Source organism: Zalophus californianus, chromosome 1 (assembly GCF_009762305.2).
Source record: "Zalophus californianus isolate mZalCal1 chromosome 1, mZalCal1.pri.v2, whole genome shotgun sequence".
NCBI classification, from domain to species: domain Eukaryota; kingdom Metazoa; phylum Chordata; class Mammalia; order Carnivora; family Otariidae; genus Zalophus; species Zalophus californianus.
The window spans coordinates 58,449,258-58,468,736 of record NC_045595.1 but is presented as its reverse complement, the minus strand read 5'-3'; the positions used below and the strand labels follow the sequence as shown (position 1 = coordinate 58,468,736).

At 48.9% G+C, this 19,479-nt stretch overlaps 1 protein-coding gene across 1 annotated transcript in view; it reads right to left on the bottom strand.

The window, feature by feature from the left end:
- Positions 1–17,021, bottom strand: part of LOC113916034 (proline-rich protein 20E-like) — a 74,486-nt gene extending 57,465 nt beyond the window's left edge. The window contains exon 1 of the mRNA XM_027581884.2: positions 17,000–17,021. Within this exon, the coding sequence (XP_027437685.2) occupies positions 17,000–17,021 (22 nt within the window). The remainder of the gene's footprint in view (positions 1–16,999) is intronic.
- Between the last annotated feature and the right edge of the window lie 2,458 nt (positions 17,022–19,479).

Genomic DNA, 19,479 nt, shown 5'->3' with positions numbered 1-19,479 from the left:
CTGTCCCAGAAACTGACCCCTGCAAGAATAATAATTTTATGGATGATATAAGTGACATGGAATTGAGGAACAAAGAAAATTCAGAGAAATGCTAAGACGTCAGAGAAAAAGTTAGGATTTTTCAGTAAATGCTACTGGGACATAGACTTGGGCCAAAGTAAATTACAGATGGATTAAAGATTTCAATGAATAAGGCAAACCTTTGAAAGAAGAAATAAAAATTATAATTTACCTTAAAGCAGTATGGAAAGGGACTTCTAAAAGGAATTTTATTGTTTTAATCAAAGTAATACATATTCTATGTAAAAATTATAACATATGCATAATTAAAATAAAAATTACCCAGTTTCAGAAAACAAATATTAACGTTTTAATGTAAATCTTTTTAAATATCATATGTAAGTATTTATATGCTATTCTATTTTATATCCCTTTTTTACATTAGTCCATGTACAGTGTAGGAGGGTCATTCTGCATGCATTTTTGAACCCATTTCCGTCCTTCATCCCTACCCATTCTGGAAGGGGTAGGACTTCACAAACTAGAGCCACTAAGCTAGCTCTGGGTCTATTTTCAGTTGTCCCGTGTGCCATAGAACCCAGGCTGTGGGGCCAGCAAGCCATTGGTCCCTTTTTTAGATCTACCTTCAGGCATGGTGGGGCTCAAGAGCACAGATTTTTCCAAAGTAATCCCATTCAGTGTGTTTTTCAAAAGCCAATTATTATCCCTCTTATAGCACAAATATAGATGGGGTTAAGAGTCATATAAATGTATTTTACACTTTCACTACAAACTGCTCATAGTTGAATGTGTATTTGAACCACCTGGGGGTCTTGTTAGAATGCAGACTCTGAGTTTCTGTGTTTTAGCAGTTCCTTGGTCACACTCATTGCTTTGGGCCACACTGCACAGCAAAGGGCCCTGGGCGCTGGTTTTCAAGCTCTTTGGGGAGATTGAACCAGCCCCAGAGCTCAGAGCCAGCCTGGCAGTCTGGCGTCATTGGTCCAGATGTGGATGGGCTTTAGGAATTTTGAAAGTCCTCAGGTGACTCTGCTGCAACAGCCAGAGTCAGGAGCATGGTGTGCGCGCGCGCACACCACACACACACACACACACACACACACACACACACACACACACACACACACACACACATGCACGTACCTCCAGGGTAAGGAATGGGACCTAGTCTTCTTCGGGCCTTTACAGAGCTGCATCCTACCTGGGCTGTCGGGAACCCGTCTGTGGTTTGCCGCATTGGCTTCCTATCCTGAGGCTTCTAGGGTTTTGCTTTTGAGAAAAAGAAAAGAAAGAAATTTAGAAGCAGAAAGGATCTGATTTTAAATCTCAAGTGACTGACTTTCCCTGGAAATGACTAGATCAAAGTGACGGCCACCCTAAGAAGGAGCAAATTAAGGTAGAATTCAGTACAGACTGTACTCTACCTTGTCTACCTGAATACTCAAAATACCACATCTTCTGGAATTATGTCACTAAAGTGATAGACACGTGTCACAGCCATAATATATCAGGTAGGCTTTAAAAATGCGCTTCTAAAGAGTATGTGGTAATGTGTCAGGGAAATGTTAAGTAAAACTGTGTATATTAAAAACTTTATAAATAATGTAGTTCCAAGTTTGTTTATGATATGTGTGCGCATATTTGTAGAAAGAAAGGCTGCAAGAAAATACCCCAAGATATTAATAGCTGTGATGGGCTTATGAATGATTTTAATTTTGTTCTTTCCACTTTTCTGTGTGTTTGGGGATTTTTTTCTTTATTTCTTTGCCATGAACATATATTATTCTGTAATCAGAAAATAATATCAACTGGAAAACAAAACAAGAAAAAGAGATGAAGGAAGCACCATGGTGGCCGGGGGTTGCCTCTGGGGCTGAGGTCTGGGACTCAGCTCTCACAGAAGACAGACTTCCCTTATGAAGCGGGTGGGAAGAAGGAGGGGTGAAGGAGAAGTGACCACCATGACCTTAATAACGATATTGATCCTTGCTGGGAAAGGCAGCTCTGTGCAGGTTGCTCGAACCTTGCACAGTGGCATTGGGTAGCTGAGCTGGGCACGTCTCTTATTCTGGGAGTGTCTCTCTATTCTGGGCTTGATGTGTACTTCTTTGTTCTGCTTAAGTGCGTGTGTCATATGACCCCTGGCCAACCCCAGTGCTGTCTCTGTTCCCGATGTGGAGGAAGCAGCGTCCCTTGCTTGCAGCACAAGATGGGTGCATGCGGACCATGGCCCTGTGTCAGTTGCAGGGCAAGACCTGTTGCCCATGGTGGATGGACGCCCACTACCACAGCTGATCTTGCCCTGTCTCTTCGTGGGTAAAATGTTGTTCCATCTAGTGCCCCCGTAAGCCATGTCTTTATTGGTGACCCTGACACTTGCGAACCATGCTGTGGGTTGACAGCCCAGGACTGCTGCTCCTAGGGAGGCAGCCGTGTCACTTGCTCAACAATACCAATGGCCATGTTAGCGCCTTCTGGCCGAATGCAGTGCGAAATAGCTAATCATCTATGTGCCCTGATGTGGCCACGCTCATTTATCCCTATTTCACGGTTGAGGAAACAGGCTTCTCAGGGTTAAGGAACCTGCCCAAGACCACGCTGCTCGTAAGTGCAATGCCGAGACTCAAACTCATTTTTGTCTTATTTTAGATCCCCAAACGGAGAGAATCCAGACTGGGTCAGGCTGACTCGCTTTCCCTCAAGGACGAGTAGAGACATCCAGGGTCAATTGCATAAACTTCCCCATCACATCACCCAGGTTTGGGTGGAGCTGTATGTTTGGAAGGCTCTGGGGGAGGGTAAAGCTGTGTGTTCAAGATTCTGGATAAATCAGTTCCTGACAGATTGCTTCCCTCCTGCCCCTTGATGCTAGTTATTCATCTCCTGAATTTCAGACATTTTGCTCTCCAAGGAAGCCTGAAGTCGGAGCTTACCTACTCCTTCCTTTTTGTCTGGTTTTCCTACTCATTCATTCATGAATTTGTTCACCAATTCATCGAACAGGTAGTGAATCCTATTTTGTGCTGGACATCATGAAGGTTCACAGTCTTGACTAGTACCCAAGTGGTTAACCAGCCAGGAGTTAAAAATGAGACTCGCTGTCAAATGGTGGACACTCACCTTCTCCCCTGTATACCTCCCCAAAGTGTGGAGGTACTCAAATACTTTCTTAAGTTTTAAGAACCTAGGTACACTTTAAAGCAAAACCTGGAACTTTTCGGTGGTAGATGCAGAGACAATTCAGTGCAAGTGAGTAAAATCAAAACCTGATGGACCTGGGCTGCAGGGATGGGGGTTTACAGCCCAGCAAGATCTGAGAGAAAGAAGGAGAGTGGGGGAAGGAGGGAGAGAGAGAGAGCAGCTTCTGTCTGGGGCAGGATCAAACGTGATCCCTGAGCCTAGAGCCAGGCACTTGTGTCTCTCCGTGAACAAATATTATGCGTTGGGTTTACAAGTTGTGTCACAGTCATTCTGTTGTGCTTGCAGATGTATTTTACATGGAAATGTTCCAACAGTAAGGAACTCAGCACTATCTGATACATCCTGAGTTGACTGCGGTTTGCTGGATTAGTGAGAGAAATAGTGGGTTAATTACCATCAAGGTAAATACATAACTTTGCATGAATGCTTTCCTTGTACAAATGTGGTTTTTCTCCTAATAAACATTTTTAATCTCAATATTACAAGTCAACACTTTTTGAAGCTATTATGACAAAATTTCCAATATTACAGGAAAATGGATCTTCTTAGCAAACAGATGTAGACAGAAACTCTGAAGACAAGACATAAAATAAGTATAGATTGAACTTAAATTTTATGGTAATTGGTATGCAAATATTCCCCAGCCTTGTCTTAATCCATCTAACAAGATGTAATGGTTAGCTTATTGCTTGTCTTCTCTGAGCATCTGTGTCAACAGATTCCCATTTTTTTCAAGGTTCTTCATTAACTGCTAAGCAAAGCCCTTAGCTTCTGCTTCAGTTACATTTTCTAGCCAAGGGTGAATTAAAGAATGTGAGCTAACACATTTCTGCTTGCACAACTGGGATCTGACTATTTCTGCCCACAGGCTGTGGGAGTTCCCTGCACCCGCACCTATGGGCCCCAGCTAACCCTCCCTCTAGCATCCTTCTTACCTTTGGCCCCCTTTATGCCTCAGATGCTGGCACTGCTGGTGACTCAGATGCTGGCTCAAACATCGTGGCCATGACCCCACTGCGGGCCTTTGCCCCTGGTCTGACCACCTCTCTGAAGTACACTGTCTTTGTGCACCACTGGACCCCTCATCCAGGCCATTCCACCCCTGCTCATTCTTGCAGCCCCTCCCCAAAGTTCACCAGAAACTCCAGGGCTCCCCAACAGCAGGTCCCTCCAAGGGTCATTCCCTTCCTTTTTCAGGCTGCCCCACTCCACATCCCAACAGAAGGTGGGTCCATTCACCCATATCCTAGACCAGAGCCAAAGCCTGGGTTAATTTTGTCCCATGTCATTTCTGAGTCTTATGTCTAAATCCCACCTCAACAAATACACTGAGTTCTTTGCAGGTAGGAATCACAGCCCCGGGCCCCCTGCATCCTCTTGCTGGGCTAAGCACAGAGCTGGGCACTTGGGGGCTCTGCCTGTGTATGCTAGTGGCTGACTCTAACCAGGTATGTGGGCTTGAGTAGGTGCTGCTGTCCCCTCCATTGTCTCCCCCCACCCCACCCCCAGGCTAGGGAGACCCTATCTGTTTTTGGCATAGCTCCTGCACTGCCCGGGTGTATAAGCTAAGGGATAATACTGCTGCAGAAGCATAAGCCCTCAATGATGGGGAATGTGTTTGTCTGCTAAGAAGCAATTTCAGCGAAAATTAACTCCATTTCAATGGAAAGAGTGAGGCTTGGCATAAGCTGGCCAATCCCAGAGGACAATAAAATTACTTCGTCAAAGCTCTGCTTGCTCAAATTAACCAAGCGAGCACTCCAGGATCCTGGCTAGAGACAGCGAGTAACTAGGTTTTAATGAACAAAAATAGCTTCTTGGATAAATAAGAAAAATAAACCACAGCCTACCTCTAGCATAAGCACATATGGTGCCTATCTCAAGTACAACTGTCTCCCAACCACACAATAGTCATGAGTATCCTGCGCAGCTGTCTACACTGTTGGCATTGGCTGTGTGTTCCCAAGACATGTTCTTGGCCAGTGATGTTCTGTCTACACAGTCTTCGTTGGCTTTGCCCTCAAGGACTATGTTCTTGTCCATGACATGTTGGACAGCAAGTTTCCTCTGGCTTTGTCTTCATGACTATGGACTGGTCACACAGGTCCTGGGAAACTATGGACACTGACCGTTTCCTCCGTGAACACCTTCTTTTGTCCATTTACACCTCAGCTTCTACGCTGTGCCCTTGCCCATCCTGTGCTGGTCAACTGTGTTCTAGACAACTATTATACTGATTGTGCCATCTAGATCTATGACCTTGGCCATTTTGCTTGAGGCACAGATACTTAGATATCCAGCTCTACCCCGATCAGGACCTTGGTGATTGTGTCCTGACAAAGCATGTCGTGGGAAATTGTCTAAACCAAATGGAGTAAATTGTATTCACAGCCCCCTCTCCAAGTTAAATTTTTTTTAAGGATTTTATTTATTTCTTTGAGAGAGAAAGAGAGCGCACAAGGAGGGAGAGGGACAGAGAAAGAGAGACAAGCAGACTCCCCTGATGAGTAGGGAGCCCGATTCAGGGCTCAACTCCAAGACCCCAAGATCATGACCTGAGCCAAAGTCAGATGCTCAACCAACTGAGCTGGCACCCAGGTGCCCCTTAATTTTTTTTTTTTTTATTATTCATCTGCATCAGTTACAGTTCTACCAGAGAAACAGAACCAGCAGGAGAGATTAGGCAGAGAGATGTAGATAGAGATAGATACATAGATAGATGTGATTGATAGAGCTAGATAAACAAATGATAGTCCAGTCCAATAAAGGCCCTATGACATGGAGCAGACAGCAGTGTAGACACACACGTTCACCAAGTAAAAGGGAAGTGGATTGTTTTCTCTGTTCCATCAGGAATAGCGCTGGCCAGAATATCAAACCCAGACCCATGCTCCCCCTAAAGCCACTGTTATCCCTGGCTATGCTTTCTCTGATCCCCTACAATAGCCTTTGCCTTCTGAGAAGTACCTTCTCCAAGTCAGACCCTCTGGCTCTCTGACTCCCCCCAAAATTCTATAGAATATGGGAGCCATCCACCCTATGTCCTACTGTGCCATATACAGAGAGAGACGGAGAGATTTACTGCAAGGAACTGGCTTCCATGGTTGTGGGAGCGGGCCAAGCATATCTAAGATCCGTAGGGCAGAATAAGAGAAAGCACAGGCTGGAAACTCTCTTATTCCTCAGGGAAATCTCAGTTCTGTTGTGGGAGCTTTTGGCGGATTAGATCAGGCCCACTCAGGTCATCCAGGATAATCTCCTCTACTAGAGTCAATTTATTGTAGATGTTACCTACATCTATAAAATACCTCCACAGCACAGCTAGATGAGCATTTGAAAGGCTGGGCACTAATGAGAGAGGGTCTGCCAACTGCAGGCATCTCCCTTTAAATAACAAAGGTGGGTTCTCTGTACCTTGCTGCTCATCTGGAAGAGGTAAGAATCTGCTTCTCAGGTGTGGTCAGCCACGGCACGAAGGAGGGACCTGGGAGGGTGGTCAGTCCCGTCTCCCCAGCTCCCACACACTAGCTGAACAAATTTATCTGTGAATGGTTTCTCGTATGCTCAGTGTAGCTGCCTGGCCCGTGCCCTGGTCTGAACGTCTGATTGTCTGTTAGTCTGAACTTTTATTCCAGGTGTACTGCATGGCTTTGTCCTTAATGAGTCCTCCTCAAAGAGCCTGGCCTGCCTTCCAGGCATGGCTCCCTTTGCATAGGGGCTCTTGATGCAGCAAATTCCTGGGCTGCAGAAGAATCTGAGTCTATTCACTGCCTGCTGTGCCCTCTGTTTGCTCATTCATTCATTCATTCATTCATTCATTCATTCATCAGCAGGCATTGTGGAGAGCTTGCAGTGAGCCAGGCCCAGTGCCGGGCACCTGGGACCTGGGGATGAATGCAGGAGACAAAGATGCCTGCCCTCATCAAGCTTCTGACCTCCTGGGGAGAGAGGATCTGAAAAATGTTGAGCTACGTCTGGTGGTGATAATCACTGTGGACAATCACCAAGTGGGGCTTGGAGAACAGGGATACTTGGGAGAACAATTTCCATTCTCAGTAAGGTGGTCAGGATACGTCTCCTTGAGAAGAAGATTTTCCAACACTCAGGGGATGGAAGAGGGCAAGGAATGGAGCCATGCCCTTATGGGGTTGAGTGACGGGACACTCTGGCCAGAGCTCAAGGCAGGAAAATGTTTGGCACTTTCCAGGAAGGACAAGGGGACAGTTTCAATTAAGTGAAGTGGAAAAGAGCAAACAGGAAGAGCAGAGGCCAAGGATGCAGCCCCAGCAAGATCTGTTGGCTCGAAAGCTGCTAAGACTCAGGCTCTGCTCTGAGTGAGATAGGACCCACTGGAGTGTGTCCCCAACAGACTGAGGCTCCCAGTCCCCAGCTGTCAGGAGAGCGAGCTGCTGAGCCGCCTCCAGGAGCCGCCTCTGCCAAGCCTGCCCTTCCCCTGGGCAATGCAGGGATGAAAAGGCCCAGCCCTCTTGCCTCAGCTGGGGACAAAGCTGAAGCCCAGTCCGGCCCCAGAGCTCTGGGGGTTCAGCAAGGCTGCACTGCCTGCAACCCAACTGCTCCCCCTACCCAAGTGTCCCCCTCCAGGCGCTGCCCTCAGAGGAGCCTCCCAGCCACACCAGCTGCTGATTCCTGCCTGAGTCTGGTTCCTGAGAGGAAGAGCAGTGAGCAAGAGTCTCTACCCCTCAAAAGGTTGCACAGCCTTCCCTATGTGGAATCCAGGGAGGTTCCTCTGTGTGAGCTGGAGCTCCCTTCCTTGCTGGGAGGCAGCACCCCAGTGCTCTTGGAGAGCCTCCCAACAGGATCTGTGGTGTCCCCTCACTCTGCACTGCCTCCCCTCCACCCAGCACCCATTCTCGAGGTGGATTCCCCTTCGCCCGGTATGAAGAGATACTGTGTCTGCCATCCTACATGTTTCTGAGTTTTGGTGCTGGATTCCCAACTCACAGAACCAGCCACCTCCGGAGGCTGCCTGAGGAGTGATGATTCTCTCCAATAGGAAATCCATTTATAGGTGAGACTCAAAACAGGAAATGACTGTTTCCTCCAGTGAGGACCCGCTACGTCCCCCACCTCCACCGTGACCATAGCTTGCACCATACCCGGTTCTCCGTGGAGAAGGTCAGTCAAAATGACCAGAGGTTGCAATGATGTCCCATACAGCATGGTGACCGTCGCTAACGCTGCTGTAGGATATATTTAAATGCTGTTAGGAGAGTAGATCTTAAGAGCTCTCATCACAAGGAAAAAAACACATTTTTTTTCTTTTGTAACTATAGGAGCTGCTGATGTCAACTAAACTTATTATGGAAATCATTTCATAATATATGTAAGCCAAACCATTACGCTGTATGCCTTATACTTATACAGTGCTGGATGTCAATTACATCTCAAAACTGGAAGAAAAAAAAAGACCACAGAGGTTCTGGTTAATGACGAGCCAGCAGCCCCACACAGCCAGTGCCGTTCACCGGTCTCACAGGCCTCCAGCAGGCTGCTCTCCACAGAGAAATCTATCCTGGAGTGTCGAGAATATATAAACAACACATCACGTTAATAAGAAAAGATAAGCAACCAAATAGGAAAATGGCCAAAGGATATGAATTCACTGAAGAGGAAATAGATAGGCCAACTGACAGAAGAAAAGATGCTCTGCCTTACTAGTAAGCAGGGAAATGCAAATCAAATCACCCACGAGATAGTGTCTCATTCACCCTCGTAACCGGCAAAAATTGGTTTGATGATATGTGCTATTGAAGGAATGCGTTACCCCGGGCCCCATGAAAACGTGTGTGTCTCAGGAGCAACAGTGCCACTTCTGGGGTGACTGTGGGGCCCGGAGCCCCCTCCAGATGCATAAGACGCACGTCCCAGGATGCTACACAAGGACGTTAGGAACAACCATGTGTCATCACCCAGGGAGTAGCTCAGATGCTGCGTAATCGCACGATGAATATTGCTCAACAATTCAGACACTAAATCCAGATCTACATGGATCAACACGGAGGAACATCTCTAACAGTCTGGAAGGAAAACCATTAGCTCCATAGGTGTAATTAGTTTGGGGAGTGCTTGGCGGAAAAAGGTTGGTCACAGGGGACTTTGGGTTTATCTGGAATCTTGTTATTGTTTTTAAAATAGAGAGCATATGGATGCATTTCTTGTTTCACTAGAGAACAATGTCTTGGGGAAGGGGCCTTTCTTTCCCACCACTGCACCTGTGAGCTAATCCAAGTCCACAGCTGGCTGACAGACAGATTTCCCCAGGACCCCGGTGAGCCCCCACTGTTACAGGGCCCCCAGGGGCCTTCAGTCCACATCTTTTTCCGCTCCGCTAACCACCACACAGACCAACTTGCAAAGGCACAGGCAGGAGGTAGGGTTCCTGGCAGGAGTGAAGGAGGCAGCCATTTGTTTTAGCCCATGTCTAGCAGGCTGTCCTCCCTGCCTGTGTAGCGGGCCATGTACAGCAAGCACACACTTGGCCCACCCATGGGTCCAGAATATGCCATCCAGTGGCCACTTTGGCCCCCACCTCTGCAATCTCCTTGCACTCCTCCCACCCCCAGTGCCACTGACATCCTGATGGGCCAGCAGGACGCAAAGGGGCTGTAGGCCACGGAGAAAGACGCAGCAGAATGCTCTCGGGGGGGGGGGGGCAGAAAATTATGGAACTATGCAGACCTCACAGGAGGTTCTTCCAGCAGATGTTTGCTTGCCCCTCCCCCGCCCCCCCACCAACCCTCCCAGGCTGAAGGCCAGAGGTTTCTCCAGAGCAATGGGGGACCCTTCTGGTGATACAGGCCTCAATATCATGCCAGGTGGCCCCAGCACCCCTCTGCCGTGTTTGTTGCTCCTCATCTCCCACTCCTGCAGTGCCCGGTGCACAGGCTGAACCCCAGCCCTCCACCCGGGGAGGTGGGGGGACTAGACAGGTGGTACGGGAGGGCTGGCTTGCAGTGTTGCCTTGGCCAGCTGCTACTCCAGGAGTACCTGGGCTGAATTGCAGTGGCGGGAACCAAGTTCATCCTGGACAGCTGGGGACTGCTACCAGCGAAGTCTAAGCTGCAGGTCCAAGGGGGGGCGGGGTTGGCCACACTACAGGCGTCTCTGAAGAGCCCATACCCAGCTCCGGTTCTCATGTCCTGAGCTTCCCCAGCCCGTCCCGCCACCATCCATGTCAGCTGGACCGCCTGCCCCCTGAACTCCAGTTCAACCTTCCCTCTTTTCCTTTGCCCTCCCACCCAACTTTATCCCACTTACTAAAGCATCATTTCTCACCATCCACAGACTGGTCCCTAACCCTTTGTCCCACCTAGATCAGCCACGGAATTTGAACAGGAGTCTTAGTCCAGCCCAGCAAGAGAACATCAAGTGCTACCTCTCAGCCTTTCTGGGTACAAGCTCTGACAACCACTCTAAGAGGACCCTGGAAGTCAGATCTGAGAGGGAGCACCAGGGTCCCTCTGGATTAGCCAGGAAGAACGCCCAGGTCTGGAAGCCCCACCTGCTCTGTCTCTGCCACCCATCCTCCAGGAGTCCCGGTTTGATGCTCACAGGTGAGAACACTGTGGCCTTGCAGACACTCCCTTTGGCCGAGGCAGTGGTCCTGAGCACAGAAAGCCTGAGCCCTGTGCCTAGAGCCGGAGCTTAGGTTCAAATCCCAGCTCTACTGCTTAGCTGTGTGCCATTGAGCAACTGTCTTTACCTCTCTGAACCTGATAGGATTGCTGTGAATATTTCCTACCTCTGAAAGTAACTGTAAAGTTTCCATTTGTCATGATTTTTTTAAAAAAACCAAGTTTCCATGACTTCCAAAAGTTTGGGAATCCCTGGTGTAATCCCATAGCTTTTTTTATACGTTCTTGGCCTGCTTACTGTTCAAAACATGAATTGCAGAAAGGAGAGGTGAGAAGAGAAATAGCCCAGAGGACAAAAAAAAATCTGCAGAGTTAGGGCAAACTGCTGGCTGACAGCTTTGGAATGAAGCCACAGGGCTGTTAATTGCGTTCTCTTTGCCCCCGGATGTGTGCTCGTCTCTCTTCTCTGGTGCGGGATCAATGTGAGGGATGGTGAGCAGGATTAAGGAAGGCCGACTTTGATTAGACCATCAGACAGGTAAAAAGGTATTGAGGCAAGTCCTGGTGACTTGTCACTGGATACAATTAATTGGTGCAAGTGTGTGTGTGTGTATGTGTGTGTTCTTTGTCTCTCTCTGTCTCTGCTTCTCCAACCCCTCTCTCCCTCTCTCCTTTATCCCTTTATCTCTTTTACCCCCACTTTATCCCATTTAGTAAAGTACGTGCATTCATACCTAAGAGTCCTGTGACTCCCTGTAGGAATCCAACTTACAACGAGTAACCAAAGGTTCATAGTGGTGGGCTGTCTGGGGTCTTGGTTCACTTAACACATATTTGCTGAAGACCTACTATGTGCCAGTGACTCTTGCAGGTGGTGGGGACAGAACAGAGAAAAAACAGATGGTGGGGTTGTCCTTGTGGTGCTTACATTCCTTCCGATCCAAACAAGTGGTAAATATTTCCCATGCCCTAGCGACAGGCACTGCAATGAAACAAAGAGGGGAAGCTGAGGAGTGAAAAGGAGACTCTCTTGGATAAGGTGGTCCTAAAGCCTACGGAGTGCTCGGCTGATAGGACGCTCAGAACCACCTGTAGTATGCCTAGCACTGGGATGGAGAAAAAAACCATGGGCCTTGTTCTCCCTCTGAGCCAGGAAGCAACACTCAAGAATTGGGAGTGGCAACACTCGGTCAGATGGTGTGCATTAGGTGCGGGCATTCCAGTAGAGGCGGGGGAGGAAAGCCAAGAGCCCACCTGCTAGAGTCGAGAACTGGGGAACGGAAAACGCTGATAGGCTAAGGCAGTTGGAAAGATGGAGTCCTGGGCCGGGGGCAGTGGTAAACTCCAGTGTGAACATGCTGAGCTGGGGTTTGCTGCACAACCCTCAATGTGCTGAACTGCTCAGACTCTGGCCCAATCTTGGGGGCTTATAGGCATCTTGTTACGTTCAGCTTGCTCACGTCTGCAGAAACCTGGGACTGAATCAAGCAATGGTTAGGGACAAGCATTTTAAAGTAAGCAGTTATGCACAGAAGTACCCCTGAGGGTTGCATTTCTTTCTGTCTTGCTCTAAATAGTGACAACCATTCATTCCCGCCTCATGTAGGGCCAAGCAAGCCTTGTGTCAGGCACTTTACATGCATGATGTCTTTTAATCCTTGTCATAACAGCTGAAGAAATACTGGGATTATTATCCCCATGTTTTAGAGAAGGAATCAGAAGTTAGGAGAGATGATGTAATTTGCCCATGTTCTGTCCCTTAATTAAATAAGCTATGGAAGACTTAATGACACAGCTAAAACACAGAACCAGAATTCAAATCCAGGTCTTTCTGACTCTGAAAACCTTAATCTGATCTGATCTATGGTGTTTAACTGTTTTCCATAAATAGGCTTCATTCTTTTTTAACACAGTAAAAGTTTATATTAAGCTATTCTCACAGAGTCTTACTTTGTTTCAAAATAAGCAAAAACACAAAGAAAAGTGTTCCATAACTCAGAGTCAGAGGTCCAGGGGCACAGGGCCCGTGGCAGGTGATCTATCCTGCAATAACACACCACCTTCACCTCCCACCCCCACCCCCAGCTCGCCTGAGCTGGCAGTGTTCCTGGTGGCTTGTGACCCGGTGGCTTGCTCAAGAGGGGGCCGCAGAGGCGAGCCAAGCTGAACTGGGGTAAAGATACTAAAATGAAGCAAGATCACAGAATCTCCTACCCCAGTACCTAGTGAAACAAATAAAAAATAGTAAAACCAAAACGGGAAAAAAAAATTTTTTTGAGAGAGAGAAAGAGAGAATTTTAAATAGGCTCCACGCCCAGTACGGAGCCTAACATAGGGCTTGATCTCACGACCCTGAGATAATGACTTGAGCTGAAATCAAGAGTCAGATGCTTAACCAACTGAGCCACCCAGGCACCCCATGGGAAGAACTATTAAAAAAAAAAAAGTCAAAATTGGATAAGAAGATAGAAAAACCTTATACCACTTTTAAAAATAATCACCATAAAAAGAAATGCTTAGGTCAGGGGATGTCCTGACCTTGTCCTGGTGCCAGAGAAGTAGCCCAGAAGGAAGACGGTCCGGGAGAATGAGGAATGGGGTTGGGGGTTGCCGAAGTGTCCACACTGTGCTGTGTGGGGGGGAAGAAGAAGCTGGAGACCACTGACCCAACTGCTGGGCTCACAGCCCAGGCCAGAGTGGCCCTGATCTCAATATTTACTGGAATCCCTATTAAGAAATAGGTTCTAGGCCTCCCCGTGACCAAATAAGCTTCCTACACCCATTCTCATGCCCTCGGGTTACAGAAAAGCAGACCAAAGAGAACACCAGCCCCCTCAGAGGAGAATGGAAATGAGGACAGAGACAAATGAGAAGGAGAGCTGCAGACAGAGAACTGGGTGTTGGCACCTGGTCAATGGCTCCCTGCCCATCTTATGTATATCACTTGGGTTGCCTTTCTGGTTGCAAGGAGCAGAAAACCAAATAGAAGTGGCTCAGATATTATCTGAGATATTATCAGATATATTACCCAAACAGAAGCCCCAGGACCCAGAGCCTTCCATCTTTCTGCTTTGTCATTCTCAGCACATTTCCCTTAGACTAATGTTCCTCATGAGGCTAAGATGGCTGCCAAAATTCCAGGCATTGCAGAGGCAACCTCACATTTCCATGGCCAGAACTGGGCCACCTGCTTCTTCCTAAGCCAATCACTGGCTAGGGAAATGGAACTACTGTGATTGGCTTAGACTAATTAAGACCCACCTCTGCCCAGGGCTTCCTGGGGGAGAGTGAGCACCCAGACAGGTCTGGGGCTCTAACAACACAAAACACAACAGGGGGACATGGAAGGGATGGCTTTGATGAGTAACCAACAGGTTTACTCCATCCTGGTTAGATTAGCCACCCCAGGACCTTTGTCTAAGCACCCAAAACAGTCCTGATTAACCCAGGCATGAGGGAAGGCAGGCAGAACGGGGGAGAGTCTGGAAAAAGTCTATATTTAGGAGGGTGATAGGCAGTTCTTCATAATTATCAAGATTCTGACTGAGGGAGTGGGCTGGGCAAGAGGTGGGCAGTGTTCCAGGACCTCAGCAAGCACCCTAGGATTTGGAAAAAACGGATACTTCCCCCCAGAGTCAGCATTTGGCCCACCCATCCTCAGGCCATGGCAGGTGCATGCAGCTTAGAGGTCCCAGAAGCCAACATCCACATCTTGACCATCCAGCTGAAGTGTGTCCCCACACAGGGAAGGGTTGAGCCAAGAAGCCATGAGGACCAGCTGCGGTGGGCTGGCTGGCACCCTGGGCATGGCCCCACGGTACCCAGCCGCTCTCCTGACTGCATGAGGAAGCAGCGTGCTGGTCTGTAGTTGCCCATGTCCTCCTGATTTCAGCACCCGCAACACAACTCCTGTCACCATCACTCCCATTTCAGACTCTCAAATACTAGTTAATTTTAACTTATGCCTAAAATTTATTTTTCTATTTCTTTCACATCTATTTAGAGTATACCTAACAGGAAGCTTTCACGTCATAAATGAGAAGGAGTTTTATTTTCCATACTATGAGTACAAGAAAACACAATGAAGTCAAAATAATGTTATTAAACCCTAATATGATACCACTGCCTGGCAAGATGCTTCTTCGTTAGAAGAAGAGGGATTAGCAAGTATGGTGAAGGTGTTAACACACTCTAGCACCAAATCAAGGCATTCTCCTTAAAGCCATTAGAAGGCTTGCAAGATTACTTGTAGGCAAATAACTTTCTCACTGTGGAATCTGAGAGTATTCGATGCTGGGCCCAAGGCTCTTCAACACAACTTTTGAGTGCCACCACACTCTAGGGACACCAGAGGTGTGTAAGAGCCTTGTCTCAGAGTCAGAGGGGCTGTGCTCAGCCCATGAGCTTGGACTGGGGCAAGTCACATGGCCTCACTTTCCTTAGCTGTCAGAGAGGGTCCATGGTCTCCGTCAGAGTGGTGGGAGGGTGCAGGCGGATACCGTGCAGAAGGCACTTGCAGCTCTCTCCCAAGCACGCTGCGATGGCTAGGGCAGGGGTGGAAGGGCCCCTTCCAGGGGGGCTTCTGGCTGAGAGAGCCCCCAACCCCCCCAACCTTGCCACCATGCACCCTGTTGCTGGCTCTGCAGCCACATGGCAGGAGGCCCAGACATACCCACCCAGCCAGGGCAGGGGCGAGGACCAGCCAGCAGCCACTGCAGGGGTGGGAAGTGATAGGCCCTGAGGCTGGAACCACCACCAACACCGCCTTATGCTCCCTCATGCGCGGATGTGCAGTGACTTCATGGGAGCTCCTGGACAGCGCACTGCTCTTGAGACGCCTGCACCCGTCCTCCCGTGGGGCCGGCCGGTCAGCGCCACATGTTTGCTGGGCGTCTGTGGGCACTACTGCCCACAAGTCGGAGCTCCTCGTGTCTGATTCTGGTGGGCACAGACAACAAGAATATACCCAGAGGTCAGATCTGGGGGGGCTTGCCCCACATCGGGGGTCCAGGTCTGCCCTGGGAGAAGTAGGCACTCTGGTCAGACAGCCTGGGTCACGTCCCCTCTGCCATGGTGGGGTTGGCAGGACTATGAAGAAGGCAGTCCCAACAGATGAAACAGGACAGTTCCCACTGCCTGACCTGTGGATCTCAACCCACTGATGGGTTGTTAAACCAAAGAGCGAGTTGCTGGAGAGGGGGAAGGACATTGGGTGGAGGTGGGGGGGACCACAGTAGCCATACCCTACAAAAAGCTCTAGAGGACAACTGTCCTGACAGGAGTGGGTAGGCTAGAGACCCCATGACCAAGGATGAGAGCAGGAAAGCAGATACAGAGAAAACAGTGTGACATCACAGCTTGGAATATGGGCAGCGGGGCAGCAGGCTGGGCGCATGGGAGTATCTGGAAACACAATGGACAGCTCCCCATTCTGCATCCTTTATACAAAGACGTCCCGGGCACATGGTCTGACCATCTTTCTAGTTATTTCCTTCTGGGAATCAGGGCATATCTCCCTCTGGTCTTTTCCACAGATACTTCACACACACACACACACACACACACACACACACACACACATTACTATGCCTTTAGATATATCCTGAGTCTCAATACAAATTTACCTCTGTCTGTGGGTCATAAAGGGAAAAACATTGCTCCAAACCATTCTCACTGAAGCTGGTGGAAATGTAAAATGAGCTCTGATTTTAGATTCCAGACCTGGTCCCGAACCTTACCAGCCATAGGATCCCAAGCAGGGGACCTCTGTTCTCTGACTCCAACTGCAAAATAGGGTAAATCCACTGTTCTCAACCACAGGTAATGCACAGTGAGAATTAAGCACCATACTAATGGAAGTGATTTCTCAACAGCTCAGCTCTGTACAAATTCATGATAGTAAGACAGTTAATATTAGGTCCTAGCCAAGAACCCATCTTAAGCCACAGTCCAGAAAACCAAGTCTTGTTCTTCGATTGCATCTACTTAGCCAGCTGTTCGATTCCCATATGTTCCTTTCTCTTCCAAAGCCTCCACCGCCAATTGGAATACAAGATAAAAAACACCATCTGGGCTCTGAGTCCTCCAGCTCCCTGCCCAGGACGTCTTGGGGCCGGGAGATGAATTCCAGTTCCTTCTGGCACTCTCATCTCCCCTGGCTGACTGTGTTGGCGAGGGCTTACGTGTGGGCAGGCTCTCAGCCATGTTCCGCATGGCTCTCTACCACCCATCAGAAGGTTTCATAGCTCCTGGACCCTGCCCCTGCTGTCCTGCTGGGAGCTTCACTATTGATGCCCCTTCACCGCATCGGTCACAGCAGTCCTGACCTCCACGTGGGGTGAAATGTACCTCCTACCATGGAGACTGCATTGACAGAGGGCCCCACCAATGGCAGAGAAGCAATGGCCTCTGGCCTTGACCAAGGCTCCACTGGAGGTTTTCACAGGCACTTCTGCTTATTGGTTGCTAGATGTAATAAATGGAAGCAAACCTGGCCTCTATTCTTCATTCATGCCTGTGTCCATGCCTTTGCAATGTGGCTTTGTAGCTCTTCCCATCGAGATGCAGGGTCCATTTCCCCACCCCTACTGGGTGGTCTGTGACTTGCTTTGGCCAAGAGAAGAGTGGAAAGGACATCGTGCCAGTTTTGAGCTTGGGCCTCAAGAAATCTTACAGTTTCCACGTGACTTTCAGAACATTAAGCCTGCTCCATGAGCAAGCTCTTGTCTAACCTTCTGGAAGACCCAGAAGAGAAAGAGGTCCATCCTAGCCTACCAGCAGCCAACCCTCCAGCATGTGAGAGACCTCCACCTAGACCGGCAGAACTCCCCTCTGACCTTCACTGGCCCCGGATGCATGAGTAAGCCGACCCGAGGTCAGCAGAATGACCCAGCCAACATGTAGCCTCATAAGAAATAACGTTTGTTATTTAAAGCCACTAGGTTATGGTATAATTTGTTACAAGAGCTCACTGACATATTAAGAGCATGCCTTCCTTCCCTTAGAGGAATCGAGAAAGTAAAGACTCTGGTAGGTTGTTCCATCGATGTGCTTCCCTGGCCCCAATCAGACGGTCTGGACGGAGCGTGAGAACCCTGGGGTGAGGTTAGAATTTAGCCGTCATCCTGAAGCCTGGGTGTCAAGCAATGAACGAAAAGGTGTACACAGCAAGTAGCTTAACACTAGTCACTAGATATCCCTGTCCCTGCTCAGTTCTCCCTCCCTCCTGCCCATTCTGGGAGTCCCCATCCCTACTCCTTCCTGGTCTGCCAGAGAAGGCACAACAACTTTCTCACTTAATTGCATTGAGCAACATAGCTGTCTCTGTCCTAGCCACCCAAGGCATGCTCTGGGATACACTTTTTTTAAAGATTTTATTTATTTATTTGACAGAGAGAGACACAGTGAAAGAGGGAACACAAGCAGGGGGAGTGGGAGAGGGAGAAGCAGGCTTCCCGCGGAGCAGGGAGCCCGATGCGGGGCTCGATCCCAGGACCCTGGGATCATGACCTGAGCCGAAGGCAGACGCTTAACCACCTGAGCCCCCCAGGCGCCCTCTGGGGTACACTTTTTACACAAAGACTCACGTGGTGTTCTGCTAACACGGTGGTTCTCAAAGGATGGTGCTGTCACCAGTGACACCGACAACAGTTTTCACATCTTTGATGATAATATTCCAGTGTATTTATATTCAGGTATATGCAGCTAAGATATATCAGCTCGAGAAATCTACAGTGGCATGTTTCCATTTAAAATAAATTTAAGTGCAACTGGATGCTAAATGGGGGATTTCAGGGGAGACCTCCCAGCCCCACAGATGCTGCTCCATGAAGGTGATGAAAGTCTGGAGGCAGAATTCACAGAGGGGATGACCCAAAACTGGAGTCAAAGCTGAGCTTGGAGGGTCGGAGAGTGGGGAAAGATGGTTTCTGGAGAGAGATGTTGGGGAGCGAGTGGCTCATGTGCCAGAGGTGACAAGGGGCTTGACATGGTGCAGGTGTGCCATTCACCTCTTAGTGAGTGGCAGTTCAGGAAGAACCCTCGGGAGAGCCTGGTGCATGTTGCTGAGTCTGCAGCACCTGGAGACTGATCTGTGAAACATACCTGAGCAGCGTGGAGGCAGGTGGTCGTGGCCACAGACCTCAGGGCAGAGAGAAAAAGTCCCACACTAAAACACAGGTGGTCTGGCTTCCATGGAGCACACTTTACAAGGCCTTGTTTATGGAAGGGAAATCAGATTCCCTTGAGGAGCTCCTTGCTGGGACCCCTCCCGAGTCTTGAAAGCACCTAAACAAGGGGTGGTTTTGAGGCTGAAGCTTCATGCCACCTGTCTTTTGCTGGGTGGTAGTCGCACTGGCAACAACACGGGAGCAAGAATGAGTAAGTGTCTCCCGTGAGCCAGATGTGGGTCACGTGGGAGAGAGAAACAGCGAGAAGCTGTTTTAAATCCTGCCCAACAGGGGTGAGAAGGTGCATCCCGAGAGGAGAATGGCCTGGCCACAGAAAGGGCCAGAAGGAACCCATAAAAGGCCCAATGGGACCTTTTAACACTGGCCTGCCCAGACAGTGCAATGATGCACCTGTCACCTGATATCTCCTCTACCCAAACGGGGCTAAAAAGAAACAAACATCACCCAAAGGACTGTACTGCCTGTCCTGACAC